The 18894-nt window shown below is 55.0% G+C and overlaps 1 protein-coding gene across 1 annotated transcript in view; it reads left to right on the forward strand.

Annotated features, from left to right (window-relative positions):
- The first annotated feature begins 7807 nt into the window (after positions 1 to 7807).
- ADCY1 (adenylate cyclase 1) overlaps positions 7808 to 18894 on the forward strand; it is a 285584-nt gene continuing 274497 nt past the window's right edge. The window contains exons 1-2 of the mRNA XM_039525110.1: positions 7808 to 8556; positions 10959 to 11067. Of these exons, the coding sequence (XP_039381044.1) occupies positions 8465 to 8556; positions 10959 to 11067 (201 nt within the window). The 5' untranslated portion in view covers positions 7808 to 8464. The remainder of the gene's footprint in view (positions 8557 to 10958; positions 11068 to 18894) is intronic.

Here is an 18894-nt window from a genome sequence, read left to right on the forward strand (position 1 = left end):
TCGGCCCCTCTCCCTGGAGGTGCACGGGGCAGCTGTTCAGCCCCGGGCGATGCCTCAGTCAGCACCAGGGCCTCTGTCTGCCTCATGTTGGTTCCAGCCCTGGGGCCTGTCCCCTCCGCTGGCATCTCTCTCATGCCACATTGCCACATTGCCCCTTGGTGTCCCTCCTCTTCTTCCACCCCAGGCTGCTTTCTCCTTCCGCATCCCAGGCTGCCACGGCTTCACTGTCCCAGTCCCTGACCATCTCCCACTCGCCCGCAGTGCTGAACTGGGACAGCCCCTCTGCAGACCGCGGGCGCTGCTCCGAGGGGCTGGCTGGCCCCCGGCTGTTGGACAGGGGGCCCACAAGCTCATTGGAGGCTGCAGACGAAACTTTGTCTCCCGCATTGTCTCTGGTTACAGGCTGGGAGTGATGTACTAGTGGGGCCCACGTCTGGCTCCCCGCTTCCTCTCCATCCTCGGCGCCAGTGGGACCTTCGTACAGGGGGGTGCCAGCTGCACGGCCCATATCCCGAGACCGCTGGTAGGATGCACCTTGCTCCCCTCTGCAGGCATCACCTGACGTCTTCCTGCCCCTCGGGCGCATGTGAGTCTCTAGCTGAGCCCTCGCCACATCCGACTTCCCAGCCCCCTTGGCAGGACAGGGCTGGGGGCTGAGTCCCTCCTCACCGGCGGTGAAGAGGCCATGGCACGTCTCACACAGGTACTGGTTTGCCTGGCTCTGGGACTCTCTGATCAGTCTCTGGCCCAAGGAGCCAGCTGTCGGGAATCCCGGTTCTCCTGTGCCCGTGGGGTGGGCTCTTTCTCCCAGGGCTTCCTGACGGGGCCCTCCCAGCTGGCTTTTCCGGCCCCTCCTGCGCTGCAGCCGGATGTTCATTTCCCGCCTGTGTTCCTGGGCAGCGGCTCTCAGCTGCTCAGCTGCCATGTTGGCATAGATGACCTGGGAGCGTATGACGCAGGGCGGCAGGATAAAGGAGGCCAGGGCCTTCTGCACCAAGTGGATGTCAGGCCAGTGTGCCGCAGCCCGCGGAGAAGCAAGATGCACCCATGCCAGCGTGGGCCCCTTGGGCGCTGGGCGAGAGGCTGCGCAAGAGCTTTCTCCCTCAGACCAGTCAGAGGTCCTGGACTCGCTGCCCTCCGGAGACGACGGAGAGGAGGCAGGCGGTTCATCTTTTGCCATGCTGGGAGTGTCCTGCCCCTGCCATCCGGGCTCAGCATGCATAGGGCTTGGAGCTGCCGCGTCTCCTAGGACTGTTGCTGACCCCCTTGCATGTATACGCTGCATCTGCCACCCAGGAGAGCTGGCCGCCGGAGAGCGGGCGCCGTCCCACCCCTCTAGCTTGCAGCAAGGGCAGTCCAAGCATGTGCAATGGCCCATTTCCAGGTGGCCCACGATTTCCAGAGACAGAGGCGGCTGCTTCCCCCCTGGGCCATGGCGGCTGCGGCTCCGGGCTGTTCTCCTGAAGCTGGATTCAAGCTCCTGCAAGATCCTCTTCTCATTCCAAATGGCTGTCTCCACAGACGAGCTCCGGGAGCGCCTGCCGGTCCCCGCCATCCGTGGAGCTCCTTCGTCATCATGAGTCCTCCACTGCCCAGGACTTTCCTCAGAGCTTTGCTCTCTCTGCATTGGTTAAGACTCATGGGCCGCCCGGCGCAAGGCCCGTCTCTGGGACTCCTGGGCCCTGTGGGAAATTCCCAACACTTTCTTCCTGGGAAAGTCCAGGGTGGATGTCAGCTCTTCCTTGTCCTCCAGGAAGCGGCGTGGGGAGCTGGGGGGCCCTTCCCCATTGCTAGTCTGGGAGGTCTCCTGGCTTCTCCTGCTGCTGCTCCCCACGGTGTGTTGGGACTCTGCCTCAGAGCAGCTGGCTTTGCCCTCCTTTACCCCCATTTCAAGCCAGTGCTGGGACCGGTGGGTGAGGGGCTCCCTGGGGCCTGGCTGGAGCTCTTCCAATTGACCCGTGCAGAGGGCTGTAGGACCTTGGGGGGGTGTAGGGGAGACATGGAGCAGGGGCTGGGTTTGGCCTCTGGGCTCTGCTCCTGGTTGGGCAGGCGGCAGGAACATCTGTAGGGACTCCAGGATCCTCTTGGGCAGGCCCCATCTCCGCTCCAGGGCCAGTTTCCTGACATGTGACTCCAGGTGCTCCCTGGTTTCTGTGTGCAGGAAGAGCAGGCTGCCCGTGGCGAAGCTCTCGCTGGCTGGGGCCTGGGCCCGCCTCGGGGAGCCCCTCCCAGGCGGTGGGGGTGTGAACGCGCCCAGGGATCTCAGCACCACCCGAGGTAAGCCCCACTCGTGCTGGAGCTTCTTTCTCAGGATGTGGCTCTCCAGATGTTCCCTGGCCTCGGCTGCGACCAGAGGCGGCCCCGTGACCAGAGGCGGCTCCTTGTAGCCGTTCCTCTCCGGCTCCTCAGCCCCCATGCGTCCAGCCAGGCCCATCTGCATCCAGGCCCTCCCCACTGCACTCCCCAGCGGCACAGCCAGAGCCTTCGGCTTCATCCTCCGCAGAGATGCCGCCTTCAGCGTGGGCAGCCCCCAAAAATGCACCAGCTGCTTGTGTCTCATGTTCATGTCTAGTGTATTCACAGCCGTGGGCGGCAGGCAGAGCAGGGAGCCGGCCCTGGGCTTGGGGGGCTTCTGGCCTGCGCAGATCAGCCTGGGGAGGCGGATCCTCTCCCCGTCCCTGGCCACTCTCTGGGATCTCTTCACCAGAGCCGGCCTCACCCCCAGCCTGATCGTTAGGCACTTCCTCGCGAGGTGCCGCTGGAGCTTGTCCCTCCGCTCGGCACCAAGGCCATGGGTTCCGCTGTCTCCTGCCAAGCGGCTCCCTGTGGGGACATCTGACTGGCTGGGCCTCAACCGGCTTTGCCCGACGCCCCTTTCTCCACCGGCCCCAGGAAGCTGCGGGCCAGCCGGCAGGGCAATAGCAGCAAACAGCCGCAAGGACTCCTGGATCCTCCGGGGAAGGCCCCACCTCCGCTGCAGCGTCATCTTCCGGAGGTGATGCTCCAGGTGGCCTCTCGTGTCCCCGGCCATGAGCGAAGTCTCCTGCCCCAGGACGAGGACGTGCAGCTCGGCGCGTTGGCGGGCTGCGGTCGGCCCCGGCAGCGGGGGCTCCGGCACAAAGGCTCTGAGAGACCATTCGATGTGTGCGGGGAAGCCCCATTCGTGCTGCAGCCTCTTCTTCCTGACGTGCAGCTCGAGGGCCTCTCTGGCCTCCGGGCCCAGGAACAGAGCCTCCCATGCCCAGAACTCGACTTCAGCCTCACGAGGTTGAACCGGCCCAGGGGGCGCCCCGGGGACCATCCTGCTGAGGGACTGGGTGTAGAGAGTGCCCAGGCCCCACAGGGCCATGTGATGTTTGTGCTGCACATTCAGCTCTAGGTGGCAGACATCCTCTGAGTGCACGAAGGGCAGCAGGGGGGCTCCTGGCTTTCGGGCCCTGTCCCCAGCAGGGATCAGCTTGGGGAGGGGCAGCCGGGACACGAGATGCAGCCTTTGCCAAGAGCGTCTCACTGCAGCGGGGACGGCCCCCAGCCAGATCTCCACACATTTCTTTGCCACGTGGATCTGCAGCCGCTCCTGAGCGTCACATCCCAGGCTGAGCTGTGGGTGGGGAGCAGCAACCACTCTCCTGGCTTTCCCCACGCCCCGCTCCAGGTGCACGGTGCTCTTGTGCCAGGGCAGCAGGAAAGGCCCTTCTGTATCCTTTTCTGTACGGCTGCGAGGCCTGAACTCCGCAGGGGCTGAGGCAGGCTGGAGCAGTCACACCGATTCCTGGATCCTCCTGGGAAGCCCCCAGCACCGGTGCATGAGTCTCTTGCGGAGGCTGAGCTCCAGCTCTCGTCTGCTGCCCTCTCTGAGGAAGGACAGCTCGGGCTGGAGAACGGCCACGTCCCCGTCGGCTGGCGGAGGGGCCTTGGGCTTGCCAGGGTGGGGGGCAGCCGCCATCAGGCTCCGCATAGCTTTCTGGACTATGAGAGGCAGCCCCCACTCGTGCTGCAGCCTCTTCTTCCTCACGTGCAGCTCCAGCTCCTCCCGGGCTCCCGGTGGGAGGAAGGGCAGCTCCTGGTCCGTGTACTCGGTCCCAGCTGCGCGGGAGCTGGAGGGCGGCGGGGCGGGCGAGGAGCCTGCGTGGAACAGCTTGGCCAGGGACTGTCGGTAGAGCGTGGGCAGCCCCCACCTGAAGCTCAGGTGCTTGTGGAGAAGGTTGAGCTCCAGGTGATCCGAGGCCGCCTGCTCCAGGAAGAGCAGCTCCCGGGGCCGCAGCTCCAGGGATCTCTGGCCCGGCCGAATCAGCTGGGGCAAGGGGAGCTTTCCCACCCGGCGGGCGGCTTCCTGTGACTGTTGGGCCCTGCGGGGGATCAGGCCCAGACGGATCTCTATGTTTTTCCTGGTCACATGTCTCTTCAGCAGCTGGTGGCATGTGTTCCGGCTGAGCTGCTGGCGCCATGCAGTTCCCAGGGGCCTGGCTAAGAAAACAGCCAACGCTGTGGGGCCCACGGGTGCTGCCCTGGAGGGTGATTCTTTTGGAGCCCTTCTCACTGACAGCCCCCTGAGCGGCCGGCTGGCCCTTCTGCCTTGCGTGTCTGGATGTGTCCCCGGAGCTGCGGTCGTGGGGGACATGAAGCCCCGCATGGACTCCTGCACCCTCCTGGGGAGCCCCCACCTCCTCTCGGCCACCCTGCGCTGGATGTGGGCTTCCAGCTCCCTCTTGGTGGCCAGAGGGATGGGAGGGGCCCCGCTGCTGACACGGAGCTCCATAGCTGCCGGACGGTTGCTCCCCTTGGGCCTGCGGCACGTGGGCGGGGGTGGCATGAAACACCTCAGCGATCGCCGCACCAGGCCCGGCAGGCCCCATTCGTGCTGCAGCTGCTTCCTCAGGACATGCCTCTCCAGCAGCTCCCGGCCCTTGGGGGCCATGAAGGGAGTCTCCAGGGGGCAGAACTCGATGGCCACACCCAGGGGCAGCAGGGGGGTGGGTGGCACGGGCGGGCAGGGCACCATCTTGGGCAGGGACTCCGCGTCCAGGGTGGGGAGAGCCCAGAGGTACTGGATGTGCTTGTGCCTCACATTGAGCTCCACGCTGCCTTTGGAGCGGGAGGCGGGAGCAGGAGGTGACCCTGGCCCGGCAGGGACCCACGCGCTGGCCCTGTCGGCCTATACCAGCCGCTCGGCTTGCCAGGCTGCCTCGTTGCACAGGGCACAGTCTGAGTTGTCACACAGCAACTGGCGGATGGAGCTGCGCCTGGCGGCTTGGCGAGCGCGGTGTGGGGGGTCCCGGCACAGCCGGTCACGCGGCTGTTTCACCCGCTGCTTCTTTGCACCTAAAACAGAACAGCAGAGAGGGCTTCTGAGGAGAGATGGGGCCTGAACGTAGCGGGGGCCACGGGCACCCGAACCGTGACCCCACCCACCCGTACCACCCCAACCCCGAATCCCCACTCCCACGCTGCTCCTAACCCGAGGCCCTGCCCCGTGCCACTCCTTCTCCCAGCGCCCCGCCCGCCTGTGACCCATTTCCCCCCGAGTCCTTGCCCCCACACCAAGCCCCGCTCCTCCGCCACTGCTTCCCTCCAAGAGCCTGCCCCCCGCTTGCTCTTTCTTCTCTGCACGCCCTGCCTCTTGCTCGCCCTTACAGCCACTCAAAAGTCAGAGGGCATGGCCCGCCGACCCCCTCATTCCAGTGCCCTGGCCCCAGGCCACTCTGCGCTGCTGCTCCAGAACCAGGCATGCTGAGCTTGTGAAAGCCCGCAGCCCGATGAAACACTCTGCCAGCACCACGCCGGGCCCCCTCTCAAACACTGCCAGTGCTGTGAACCTGGCCACAGTGAAGTCCCAGCGCCGGGAACCCGGCCCAGGCATCGTGCCAGGGCCGTGAATCTGGCCGGTGCACTATCCCAGTACCAGAAACCCGGATGGCACATGGTCCTGGTGCAAATAACCCAGCCAGTGTCCCATCCTGCAGAAATGGGTCTCGCCAGTGTGCGGGATCCCAGGAAATCTCTCTGGCAAATGTCAGGGGCTGGCGGCACCTAGCAGCCTTGGCCTTGCAAGCCCTGGTATGATGCACAGCAATGGAGTGCCAGGGGGCTACACCCCTATCAAGACAGAGCAGACGGGGTGAAATAAAGACAAGATCTGCTGGGCAGTGGGCAGTGCCTCCTGCTGGCAAAGCCTCCCTTTTCTGGGAAGGGCAGGTAGCTCCCCCCCCCCCCCCGATGCTCACCATTAGCCTGCGCAAAGCCCTGGAGGACATGGGGACAACCTGCCAGAGGGGACAATCGGGTGTTTGCCTCCATCACTGCAAAGCCCCCAGACGACAATTCGTTAGCAGCATGTCAGCTTATCCCGGCTCCAGTCAGCACCTTGGCTCCTGCTCCCAGACTTGGCCTGCCCCTGGGGATGGGAGGCCTCATGTGAGACCCCTTGGCCAGGGTGGAGGGCTTGGGAGAAGCCCTGGGATTCTGAGCCAGGGAGCCGTTAGGGAGCGTGAGGCAGGGCCTTACCTTCTCCCTCGTCCTCCGTCCCCCTCCACCGGAGCCTGCTGACCAGAAGAGCCTGCGGGAGCCAAGGAAGCGGCACAGTTACGTGGTACCCAGACTGAGGCCGTGCAGTGCCAGCCTCCCGCCCAGCCCAGCCCGGTGCCCGGGGTGGCCATGCTTCCCTCCACCTCCTGCAGCTGGAGAACTTCACGATCCTTCAGCCATGCCCCGGGCTCCCCACCCAAGTGTCATTGGAACAATCCTGGGTCCCCCACCCCCCGACATCGGGGCATCGCCACACCAGAGTGGGTGATTTGTGCCCCCAGTGTTATGAGTCGAATGGGGACCAGGCCCTTGGGCTTCGCAATGTGCTCTGGCTTCCTCTTCTCTCCCCGTCTCCCCTGGTTCCCACCTGCGAGCCCAGCTTCCCAACTGATCTGGGACCCAAGGCAGGATCCCCAACTGACCAAACCCAAAGATCTGACCTGGATTCCCTCTTTCTCCCCCCCACCTCTTGCCTGCCCTCTCCCTGGCCGGCTGGGAGGCCAGGGACCCAGGAAAGCTTGTGGCTTTGGGAGGGAGCTGGGAGGGTTTGTTCAGCTTCCCCCAGCGGAGGGAAATAACTGGCCAGAGCCGGCTTAGTGCCAGGGGTGCCAGGAACCCTGGGACCACGAGGGAGAGCCCTGGCATTTCTAGCACTAGCTGGTGGTCGGTGCAGTAAGGAACAACCAATGAATGGAGCCACGAGCTCTGTCTGTGGCCCTGTCTCTTGCTGTGGATGTGCCCCACCAGCCCAACGGGGCCTGGTCAGAACAGGGGGCCTTGGGCACTCCCTCCCTCCCACCCACCCACCCTCCCTTCCATGAGGCAAGCTCTGCTGAGAGCGCAGGATGGCTTGGGGGTGGGGGGTTAGGGAGGGTCCTCTTACCATCCTGCTTCTCCAGGAGAAGCTGTGCTGCGTCGCCATGGCCACCCAGATGACCAGGACCATAAGGATGCAGGTGTACAACACCCAGGAGCTGTCAAAGCAGGCACAGAACCAGCTCTGCATGATCCCCACTCCCGCGTCAAACATGCTGGGGAGGACTGTCTGGACGCGCACTGGGGGTGGAGACGCTACACTCCCTGCTACTGCTGTGGCTGGATCTCGCCTGAGGGGCTGTTTGTTCCAGTGACGCATCATAAAGGGCCAGGACCAGGCGGGTCCTGACATCACAAAGGGACTGCAGGCATCAGAGGTGGGCAAGACCCTGGCTCCCTGCAGCCCCTCCCCAGCCCCCCATGTAGGTACTTAGAGACTGTGACTGAGTCACCCCGTAACCTTCTCTTCATTAAGCAAAAGAGATTGAGCTCCTGAGTCTCTCACTAGGCGGCAGGGTTTCTAACCTGTGAATCAGTCTTGAGGCTTTTTTCTGACTTCTCTTTCATTGATAACATCCTTCTGGAATGGCATTCACCAGCATAACCCCTTGGAGAATGGCATTAAATTGGAGTAACACCACAGTGAATCAGGCAAGCGCTGTGAGGCTCTGGATGGGACTGGTCCCCAGACCGGGTGTCTGTCTGTCAACATCCACCGGCCAATGTCAGGAGACATGATACTGAGCTAGATGGACCTTTGGTCTGACCCAGTATGGCCGTTCTTATGTGCCACCATCTTCCACCCTGGCACTGTTCAATTCAGAGACAGGGAGAGGAGAATTTTCAGAAGAAAATCTGATTAAGCAATTCTCTGCTCAGTATGACTTAGGATAGCTCCATTTACTGTACACATTCACACAACATTGCCCATGCTTGCATTTAACTTCTTCTCCTACAACAAAAAGTTGAAACCTTTGTCTTGTTAACTTGGGGATGGGATGGACGCCATCTTCAGATTTAAACCCGAGACCGCTGGTAGGATGCTCCTTGCTCCCCTCTGCAGGCATCACCTGACGTCTTCCTGCCCCTCGGGCACATGTGAGTCTCTAGCTGAGCCCTCGCCATGTCTGACTTCCCAGCCCCCTTGGCAGGACAGGGCTGGGGGCTGAGTCCCTCCTCACCGGCGGTGAAGAGGCCATGGCACGTCTCACACAGGTACTGGTTTGCCTGGCTCTGGGACTCTCTGATCAGTCTCTGGCCCAAGGAGCCAGCTGTCGGGAATCCCGGCTCTCCTGTGCTCGTGGGGCGGTCTCTTTCTCCCAGGGCTTCCTGACGGGGCTCTCCCAGCTGGCTTTTCCGGCCCCTCCTGCGCTGCAGCTGGATGTTCATTTCCCGCCTGTGTTCCTGGGCAGCGGCTCTCAGCTGCTCAGCTGCCATGTTGGCATAGATGACCTGGGAGCATATGACGCAGGGCGGCAGGATAAAGTAGCCCAGGGCCTTCTGCGCCCGCGGAGAAGCAAGATGCACCCGTGCCAGCGTTGGCCCCTTGGGCGCTAGGCGAGAGGCTGCGCGAGAGCTTTCTCCCTCAGACCAGTCAGAGGTCCTGGACTCGCTGCCCGCCAGAGACGACGGAGAGGAGGCAGGCGGTTCATCTTTTGCCATGCTGGGAGTGCCCTGCCCCTGCCATCCGGGCTCAGCATGCATAGGGCTTGGAGCTGCCGCGTCTCCTAGGACTGTTGCTGACCCCCTTGCGTGTATACGCTGCGTCTGCCACCCAGGAGAGCTGGCCCCCGGAGAGCGCACGCCGTCCCACCCCTCTAGCTTGCAGCAAGCAGGGCCGGCTTTAAGCCGATTCGCCCGATTCCTGGGAATCGGGCCCCGCGCCTAAGAGGGCCCCGCACCTTTGGCGCCTTTTTAATTTTTATTTTTTTTACTTACTCCAGCTGCCGTCTCTCTGCTCCGGAGTCTTCTGTGGCCCCGCTCCCCTGACCAAAGCGCAGGCGGGAGAGCGGCTGCCCCACAGCCTCGCTCTCCCAGCTGCAGCTCCAGCCGGAGTGCGGCAAGCCCCGCGGCCCCAGCTGCAGCTCCGGCCGGAGCGCGGCAAGCCCCGCGGCCCCGCTCTCCCAGCTGGAGCTCCGGCCGGAGCGCGGCAAGCCCCGCAGCCCCGGCTGGAGCTCCGTCCAGAGCGCGGCAAGCCCCGCAGCCCCGGCTGGAGCTCCGTCTGGAGCGCGGCAAGCCCCGCAGCCCCGGCTGGAGCTCCGGCCGGAGCGCGGCAAGCCCCGCAGCCCCGCTCTCCCAGCTGGAACTGCGTCTGGAGCGTGGCCAGCCCCACGGCCCCAGCTGGAGCTCTGGCCTGAGTGCGGCAAGCCCCACGGCCCTGGCTGAAGCTTCGGCCGCAGTGCGGCAAGCCCTACCCTGCAGCCCCGCTCTCCCAGTTGGCGCCCTGGGGTAGCGGGGGGCTCCGGGGACTATTTAAAGGCCTGGGTCTCCAGCTGTCTCTGCCACCCCGGTCCTTTAAATAGCCGCCAGAGCCCCGGGTTGCCCCTATGCATTCATCACGGCTCCCGCGGCTATTTAAAAGGTCTGAGGCGGGGTAGAAGCAGGGGAGCCCCGGGCCCTTTAAATAGCCCCCAGAGCCCTGGGATAGAGGGGGTCTTGGGGGCTATTTAAAGGGGCAGGGCTCCAGCTGCCTCTGCTGCAGCCCTTGCCTTGCCCTGCCTGCACCAGCTCTGCCCCCCTATGCCTGCAGCCAGCTCTGCACCCTGTGCCCACAGCCAGCCCCTGCCAAACCCCCTGCCCTGTCTCCAGCCAACCCCTGCCACACACCCCTGTGGCCCTGCCCAAAGCCAGCCAGCCCTTCACACACCTGCCCGCACCCAGCCCTGCACCCCCTGCTCTGTCTCCAGCCAACCCCTGCTGCACCCCCCTGCCTGAAGCCAGCCAGTCCCACAATCCTCTGTCTCCAGCCCTGACAACCCCTGCTGCACTCCCCTGCGGCCCTGCCTGAAGCCAGCCAGCCCACCCCACACTCCCGTCTCCAGCCAGCCCCGCTCCTCTTGCCTTGCCTGCAGCCAGACCCTACCTCCAGTCAGCCCCTGCCCTGCCTCCAACCAGCCCCATGTCCACTGCTGCCCTGCAGTTCCCAGGGCAGTAACCCTGCATACCTGCTTCAATGAGGGAGGGCAGGGAGCAGCTGGGACCCACACATGTGCACACCCCCAGGGATTGGCGGTGACCCACACATGTGAAACGGCGTTCATTAATAACCAATCAACAGCATATATGAATCAATGTACATAATATATAATTTTATTATTTATATAGTTATGGAAAGTAAATAATAGAAGGAAGAAATGAAAGGCTTTTTTTTTTAAGTCATCCCTGCCAGGGCCTCGCCAAAAATGTTCGAATTGGGCCCCGCACTTCCTAAAGCCGGCCCTGGCAGCAAGGGCAGTCCAAGCATGTGCAATGGCCCATTTCCAGGTGGCCCACGATTTCCAGAGATGGAGGCTGCTTCCCCCCTAGGCCATGGCGGCTGCGGCTCCAGGCTGTTCTCCTGAAGCTGGATTCAAGCTCCTGCAAGATCCTCTTCTCATTCCAAATGGCTGTCTCCACAGACGAGCTCCGGGAGCGCCTGCCGGTCCCCGCCATCCGTGGAGCTCCTTCGTCATCATGAGTCCTCCACTGCCCAGGACTTTCCTCAGAGCTCTGCTCTCTCTGCTGTGGGTAAGACTCATGGGCCGCCTGGCGCAAGGCCCGTCTCTGGGACTCCTGGGCCCTATGGGAAATTCCCAGCACCTTCTTCCTGGGAAAGTCCAGGGTGGATGTCAGCTCTTCCTTGTCCTCCAGGAAGCGGCGTGGGGAGCTGGGGGGCCCTTCCCCATTGCTAGTCTGGGAGGTCTCCTGGCTTCTCCTGCTGCTGCTCCCCACAGTGTGTTGGGACACTGCCTCAGAGCAGCTGGCTTTGCCCTCCTTTACCCCCATTTCAAGCCAGTGCTGGGACCGGTGGGTGAGAGGCTCCCCGGGGCCTGGCTGGAGCTCTTCCAATTGACCCGTGCAGAGGGCTGTAGGACCTTGGGGGGGTGTAGGGGAGACATGGAGCAGGGGCTGGGTTTGGCCTCTGGGCTCTGCTCCTGGTTGGGCAGGCGGCAGGATACCTACACAGAGTAGGTGTGTTTATGTAAATACAGTTTGCTTCTGAAGTTTTTCCCTCTCCTGAACTAAACTGTCAGGGGAGTTGATTCAGACCCTGTTTACAATGGGAATCGATTGAAGCTCATCCATTAGTCAATCAAGAAAGTTTAGGAGACTGGTAACATCACAAAATGAGTCATTGCTTCTCTTTTGCCCCTGCCACAGTGAGAGCAGGAGCAATACACTTGAAAAGATATCTGTGTCAGACCCCTACAGAAAGATAATGGTGCATTTGAGTTTGATTTGAATGGTAATTATACTAGCTTCTAACCACTAAAATGTAATTTACAGCCTCTATGTGGGTTCACTTATACTTAGGAATAGACACTCATTATTTTTGCCAGTAAAACAGAAATGGAACATGTAGTTAACTATTTCCATTAGAGTGTGACGTGTGCATCATAGAGAGGGAAAAGGTCTTGTATTTAAGGCACTGTACTAGGATGGGAGCTCAAGATTCAGTTTGCGCCTCTGCCACAGATTTCTTGTACGAACTTGGACAAGTCATTTGGTGTCTCTGTGCCAGTTTCCCCATCTGTAAAATGAGGGTGATGATAACATCGGACCCCTTGTTTGATATAAGCCATTCAGGACAGGGACTGTATTTCTTTTTTTAATATGGGTCTGTGTACAGCATCATGGAGCTCTGAGCTTAGTTGCAATCTGTGGGGCTACGAAAAATACAGATAACTTCTCTAAGGTGTCTACAATCTTGCTGTCCAAATGGCCCAATCCTGTACCACTGAAGTCACAGACAGTTTTGTCATTTACTTCAAGGAATCAGGATCAAGGACTAGGAGCCCTAACATGTCTTATTCGTGCCACTATTAAAGATGTGAAATGAAGTCTAGTTGGTTGGATTTGTTGCAGAGGAAATGTCCTGAGACTGTAGCATAGAGGTTTTGACTTCCAAATGATGCCAGTTATATTTCCAGAGAACATTTCTGAATGTGAGAGTGCTTGAACGCACTCATGGTTATTTGAGTGCATCCTTCACATGTTTTTATGGTGAGAGAACCATGCAGTTAAGCTGAGAAGATGCAACACTCTAAAAATGTGTGAAGAGGCACTCTCATAACCATCAGAGTGCTTCCAGCACAAATTCTGTTGAAAAATATTAAGCATTATCTTTAACATTTTTGGTACAATACCACTTAAACACTATCGATTTTTAAGGGGGAGCATCTTCCACACACAATTTTATTTTAATGTGCTTAATACATAGTAGTACCCTTCAGTACAGTGGAAGTGGGTAAAATACTGCAAATTCATGATAATTCTAAAAACACACACGAGCATAGCAAAGAGTAGCTAAAGGCACAGTGACAACTTTGCCATGCTAATCATATAGAAGTCTCAGAATGCAAAAAACAGCAGACTACTCCTAGTTACTGAATAATTGCTTATTCCATGTGATATGACAGACTGTCTTCCTAACCCTGCTATCTGAGCCATCAGGCAGACCTCTGCTCCCAACCAGAGCCCTGTTGATTTCAGTGGGATTCTGCACAGACTATTTTGTTAGCATGGCTCGGGTTGTGGGATCAGAGCTTTCAATCTGGATATTTTAATAACATTAGGATTAACTGTTGATCTGGAAATTCTGTTGGCAACAGGGAGGTGCGAGGAAGACTTAATTCTCCTAACTTCTGTGCTGAGAGACTGAGGTGATAAATGGCTAACTAGCCAGTGCTGGCCCTGGCTGTTCAGGTAGGGCATTTGATTCCCTAGTTGGTTAGAGATCCATTCAGTCTCTGTAGCATTGCAGCTAACACTAGTAGTTCTCCTGTTCCCAGAGTGAGGTCACTTTCCCCCAGTGATCTTTCCTGCTGTGGTTGTGGCAGTATCTACTGTGATGATGACTGTGTAGAATCTTTTCCTCCAGTGCAAGCAGAAACAGAGTTTTTCAGGGAAAATGCTAGGTCATGTAGTTTGTGGGTTTTTCTGGGAGGGGGAGGTGGTTGTTGTTTGTTTTCAGATAGCCCTTTTGTCAGGGAGTGTCCAGGGTTTTCTCCAGCTTTGTGAAAAGAAGGGATAAAGAATGGGTACTTGGCTTACAGAGAACTGACTGAAACGGACTAAAAACTTACAGAAGATAAATTCATATACGGCTTATTATTTACCTCCCCATCCCTGCTGCTTTCCAGCTTTTATTTTTCAAAGTTCATCGCAACCACAATGCAAATTGTGATGCAGGTTGTCAGGCTTTTGTGGAAACTAAATGCAGCAGATAAAACCAAGCCTCTTTGTTTTAAAAAGAAAAAAAATATATAGGGCGTGAAAGAACCCATTGGGTATCCAGTGATCTTGGATTTTCAGCTGTGACTCATAATTGCAAGCTTCCAACTTGTGAAACCTTAAAAGGGGGTTGATTTTCAGAAAGTACTTAAGGCCCCCACTCTGAAGGTCTGGCCTCTTCAAGATATCTGAAGTTGGACACCTCTAAATAGATGTATCTAAAAATCACTGGTTGCGTCTGAAAATCTTGGCCTTGAGTCCCAGATCTGTCCCTTATGCACCCCAAAGCCCAGAACTAAACTATTGATGGAAAATGGAGCTAACCTATTGCCACAGGCTGGCTGTCCCCTTTAAAGGGAGTCAGGTTTTGCCTTGCCTATGACGTAGCAGCTATCCCCTAGCTGATTTCCACCACACAGAGAGGGGAAGCGTCTTGCCCAAGGTTACACACCAGGTCACTGGTAGGACCAGGAATTGGAACTCAGGTCTCCTGAATCCCAGGCCACTGCTCTACCCATGAGGCCAGCCCCCCTTAGATAGAAGTTAGAAATGGATCTGAACAACCCCCAAGAATGCAAATACCCCTTAATTAAGGAAAAATTCTGATTTAGATCTAGACCAAACGGTGTAATAAAAACACTTACGTAATCTGTTAGTATTAACTTTCTCTCAGCACATCACCAACAGTATAGTTATAAATCATAGAATCATAGAATCTCAGGGTTGGAAGGGACCTCAGGAGGTCATCTAGTCCAACCCCCTGCTCAAAGCAGGACCAAACCCAACTAAATCATCCCAGCCAGGGCTTTGTCAAGCCTGACCTTAAAAACCTCTAAGGAAGGAATATAGCCCTGCACCTACCTAGGGTGAAAGGATGGGTGCACTTTTAAAAATCTAAATGAAATAAATAAAATCTATATCCCCGTGGTATAAATATAGTATATGCTATAAGTATAAATAGCTTCACTTTTTTTTTTCCAGATGCCCACTTCCTTTGAAAGTTCAGGATTCATGTTTTCTGCTACAACTTACTTTAGCAATTAGTGGTTAGAAGTGCTCATTATCCAGTTGTTTGAAAGCATTTTTAGGTCCATCTCATACGTGTCTATTATTATGCATAAAGAGATAGTGTTTAAAGATAAACTTCCTGAACTATTCAAATACAGTATTTTGGGTACCTAACTGTTTTGGGCATGATGCCATTAAGATCCTCCTACACTTAAGGGAAAGTCATATCTCATCTAACTTACATCTGTGTAAATCAAGAATTCAACTGAATTACATATGCGTAAAACTAGTGTAGAAGAGGGATCAACTGAATTACATATGTTTAAAACTGGTGTAGAAGAGGGATCAGAGTCTTATTTTCTCCCACCCCCAACTTCTAATATAATGCATAGAATTCTTGGTGCCTTGGATACAGTTAGTGATTTAATACAGGAAAATACAACCCAACGTAAACTCGTAGCCCTTGGGCTGTGATACATCATATAGTGGAAATTGTTTTTTATTGATTTCCAACCTGATATTTGCTGTACCATCCCGAGTCTTTACAATGTGCTATGGTTCATGAGTTATGATATCCATGGTTTAGATACTAGAAAAAGCTTTTTAGAATCCCCTCTCTTGTATGCCTTCCTAGCTTCTCTGACTTTATTTTCCATCCATTAGCTTATTGTATTCTCTCCATATGCCCTATCCTCTAGACTACACTGCCTCCTATGTTTTAAGGGCCTGTTGTCCCTTGGAACATTGACCCTTCACCATGGAGGTGGAGTAGAACTTGAGGTATATTTTCCTGATCTAAATTGCTTGTCAATTGCCATTACTTCAGTGATCTTTAGATCCAACAAGGCTGAAACAAAGCAGATGAACTACCTATGTACTACTGCAGTGAGTGTGTGGAGGGATAGCTCAGTAGTTTGAGCATGGGCCTGCTAAACCCTGGGTTGTGAGTTTAGTCCTTGAGGGGGCCACTTAGGGATCTGGGGCAAAATCAGTGCTTGGTCCTGCTAGTGGAGGCTGGACTCAATGACCTTTCGGGGTCTCTCCCAGTTCTATGAAATAGGTATATCTCCATATAAGTGTAAAATGCTAAACTTGACAAAATATAAAGGGAGACACTTATTCCAGTACCTAGCATGCTCTTGTTGGTTCACATTGTTCCACATATGTTAAAGGGGAGTTTTGCATGAAAATCTTCTTGAAGATTTCTTTAGGTGTTCTTCTGCAATGACCTGTCAGAGTGGGATTAGTCTACCCACAGAGAAGCCCATCTCTAAGCCTGGCAGTTTCACAATGAAAAAAAGACACACACACCCTTGGTCACAGTGATTTCTGAGGTTCCTGGATGTGCAGCAGGGGATCCAGGGCTGTTAATACACCCTCAGGTTATTTTTTAACTTAACTTTATTCTAAGTATCTTCCATGGGTCTGCAGTGGGGATGACTTGTCCACTATTCTCCCACACACACACATGCAGTCCCTGGACTGGTGTGAGCACCTTCTGCAGGCTTAGGAGAAGGGGAAGAGGTGCCATGTGGGGCATCCAACCTCCTGTGGAAGAAGGGAGATTTTCACATAGAACTTCTTAACACATGGGATCTTAGGGGACACGATCCCCAGGCCTCTACAAAGGAGATATTGTCTGGGACAGTAGTGGGAGTGAGCAGATCTGCATTTTGTTCCCAGCTCTGCCACAGACTGCTATGTAGCCTTGAGCAAATCACCTGACCTTTCTGTGCCCCAGTTTCCCTTCCTGAAAACTCAGAATAATGCTTCTCTTCCTCACGGGGGATTTTGTGAAATTTAATCCATTAGCATTTGTCAAATATTTTGCGCTTGTCAAGTAGAAAGAGAATGGTTTCCTTGTTTTTAAAAGTTATGATGACATCTTATTGGCAAAACATTAGAGCACATGGTGATGGGGAGCTTAATTGAACACAATGACAGTTGTGAGCAATTCTCACAGAAGCTACTCACTATTCTTAATGTGAGCTGACTAATTGTTAACAAATTGTAGAATAGAAAATGCATAATGTATTTTACATGTCAACTATGACAGCTGAGACACATGCTAAAATGATTTTGTGGTGCACTTCTTCATCCTTGCCCCCCCCCATCCAAAGATCGTAGCCAAGTGAATTAAATTGCTGGGGAGGCATACATCTGTTTCTCATTAGCACTACTGAATTTTGATGTGAACTGTAAACTGTTGTAAATGATACTGTCCATTTTCCTGCTTAGGTTTAAAAAAAACACATGGTAAATGTACATTTATCGATGTACAATGAATTTAAGAAGCTTTTGTAGCACCTGCTTCCTTTCATAACTAAGTCTGAAAGCTTTTTTTGCTGGACTTATTTTTCCTCCACTGTACTCGGTATTCCAATAAATTATGTGCCACTTTAAAATATATTGGGTCAGATTCTGCCAAACTTACTCAGGTTGAGTAGTACCTTGCTCCGCAAGTAGATCCATTGGCTTCAGTAGATCTAACTGTGGAGCAAGCTGCTACTGAACCTGAATAAAGGTGGTGAAATTGGGTCCATAGTAACCACCCATTTTGAAGCTAGAACACTACTCTGGCTTAAGTAACTTGGTGAGGTACTAGCAGTTTGAATTTCCATTGAGCAATAAGATGCTAGCCAATTCAGTGAAGTTGCTTCACTGGAAACTAGTGTTTTATACAATGGCAACTCAAAGATGTCATTCTGATTTTTGTAAAAAATCCATCGTTTTCTGTTAGTTTGTCTTGATGTTAGCAAAAGCCAGATGTTCTTGGAACCATTTTCTTCAATGAAAACTGCACAAGTTAAAGAGAAAATAAATCAGGCAAATAGAAGAATCTTACTTATAGGTTTTTTGGGGTATGTTTTTTAAAGATCCTGATCCAAAGCCCATTGAGGTCAACATCAATGGGCTTTGGGTTGGACCCCAAGGCAGAAATTCCACCCCCCCCCTTTACTTGTTGAGGTCTCTCCATTTTGATGGACTGGCAAATGGTGCAAGGTGATATGGGGAGGGGCTTCAAGTCCTAACAAATCATAGAAGATTAGAGTTGGAAGAGACCTCAGGAGGGGGATATGATAGAGGTATATAAAATCATGAGTGATGTTGAGAAAGTGGATAAGGAAAAGTTATTTACTTATTCCCATAATACAAGAACTAGGGGTCACCAAATGAAATTAATAGGCAGCAGGCTTAAAACAAAAGGAAATTCTTCTTCATACAGCGCACAGTCAACTTGTGGAACTCCTTACCTGAGGAGGTTGTGAAGGCTAGGACTATAACAATGTTTAAAAGGGAACTGGATAAATTCATGGTGGTTAAGTCCATAAACGGCTATTAGCCAGGATGGGTAAGAATGGTGTCCCTAGCCTCTGTTCGTCAGAGGATGGAGATGGCTGGCAGGAGAGAGATCACTTGATCATTGCCTGTTAGGTTCACTCCCTCTGGGGCACCTGGCATTGGCCACTGTCGGTAGACAGATACTGGGCTAGATGGACCTTTGGTCTGACCCGGTACGGCCGTTCTTATGTTCTTATGTAATCCAACCCCCTGCTCAAAGCAGGACCAACCCCAATTAAATCATCCCAGCCAGGGCTTTGTCAAGCCGGGCCTTAAAAACCTCTAATGATGGAGATTCCACTACATCTCTAGGTAACCCATTCCAGTGCACCACCCTCCTAGTGAAAGTGTTTTTCTTAATATCCAGCCTAGACCTCCCACACTGCAACTTGATACCATTGCTCCTTGTTCTATCATCTGCCACCACTGAGAACAGCCTACTCCATCCTCTTTGGAGGCTGCTATCAAATCCCCCCTCACTATTCTCTTGTGCAGATTAAATAAGACCAGCTCCCTCAGCCTCTCCACATAAGTTGTGTCCCAGTCCCCAATCATTTTTGTTGCCCTCTGCTGAACTCTGTCCAATTTGTCCACATCCTTTCTGTAGTGGGGGGTCCAAAACTGGATGCAGTACTCCAGATGTGGCCTCATCAGTACTGAATAGAGGGGAATAATCACTTCCCTTGATCTGCTGGCAATGCTCCTACTAATGCAACCCAATATGCCGTTAGCCTTCTTGGCAACAAGGGCACACTGTTCACTCATATCCAG

The sequence above is a fragment of the Mauremys reevesii genome, linkage group 2 (genome assembly GCF_016161935.1).
Source record: "Mauremys reevesii isolate NIE-2019 linkage group 2, ASM1616193v1, whole genome shotgun sequence".
Lineage (NCBI taxonomy): Eukaryota > Metazoa > Chordata > Testudines > Geoemydidae > Mauremys > Mauremys reevesii.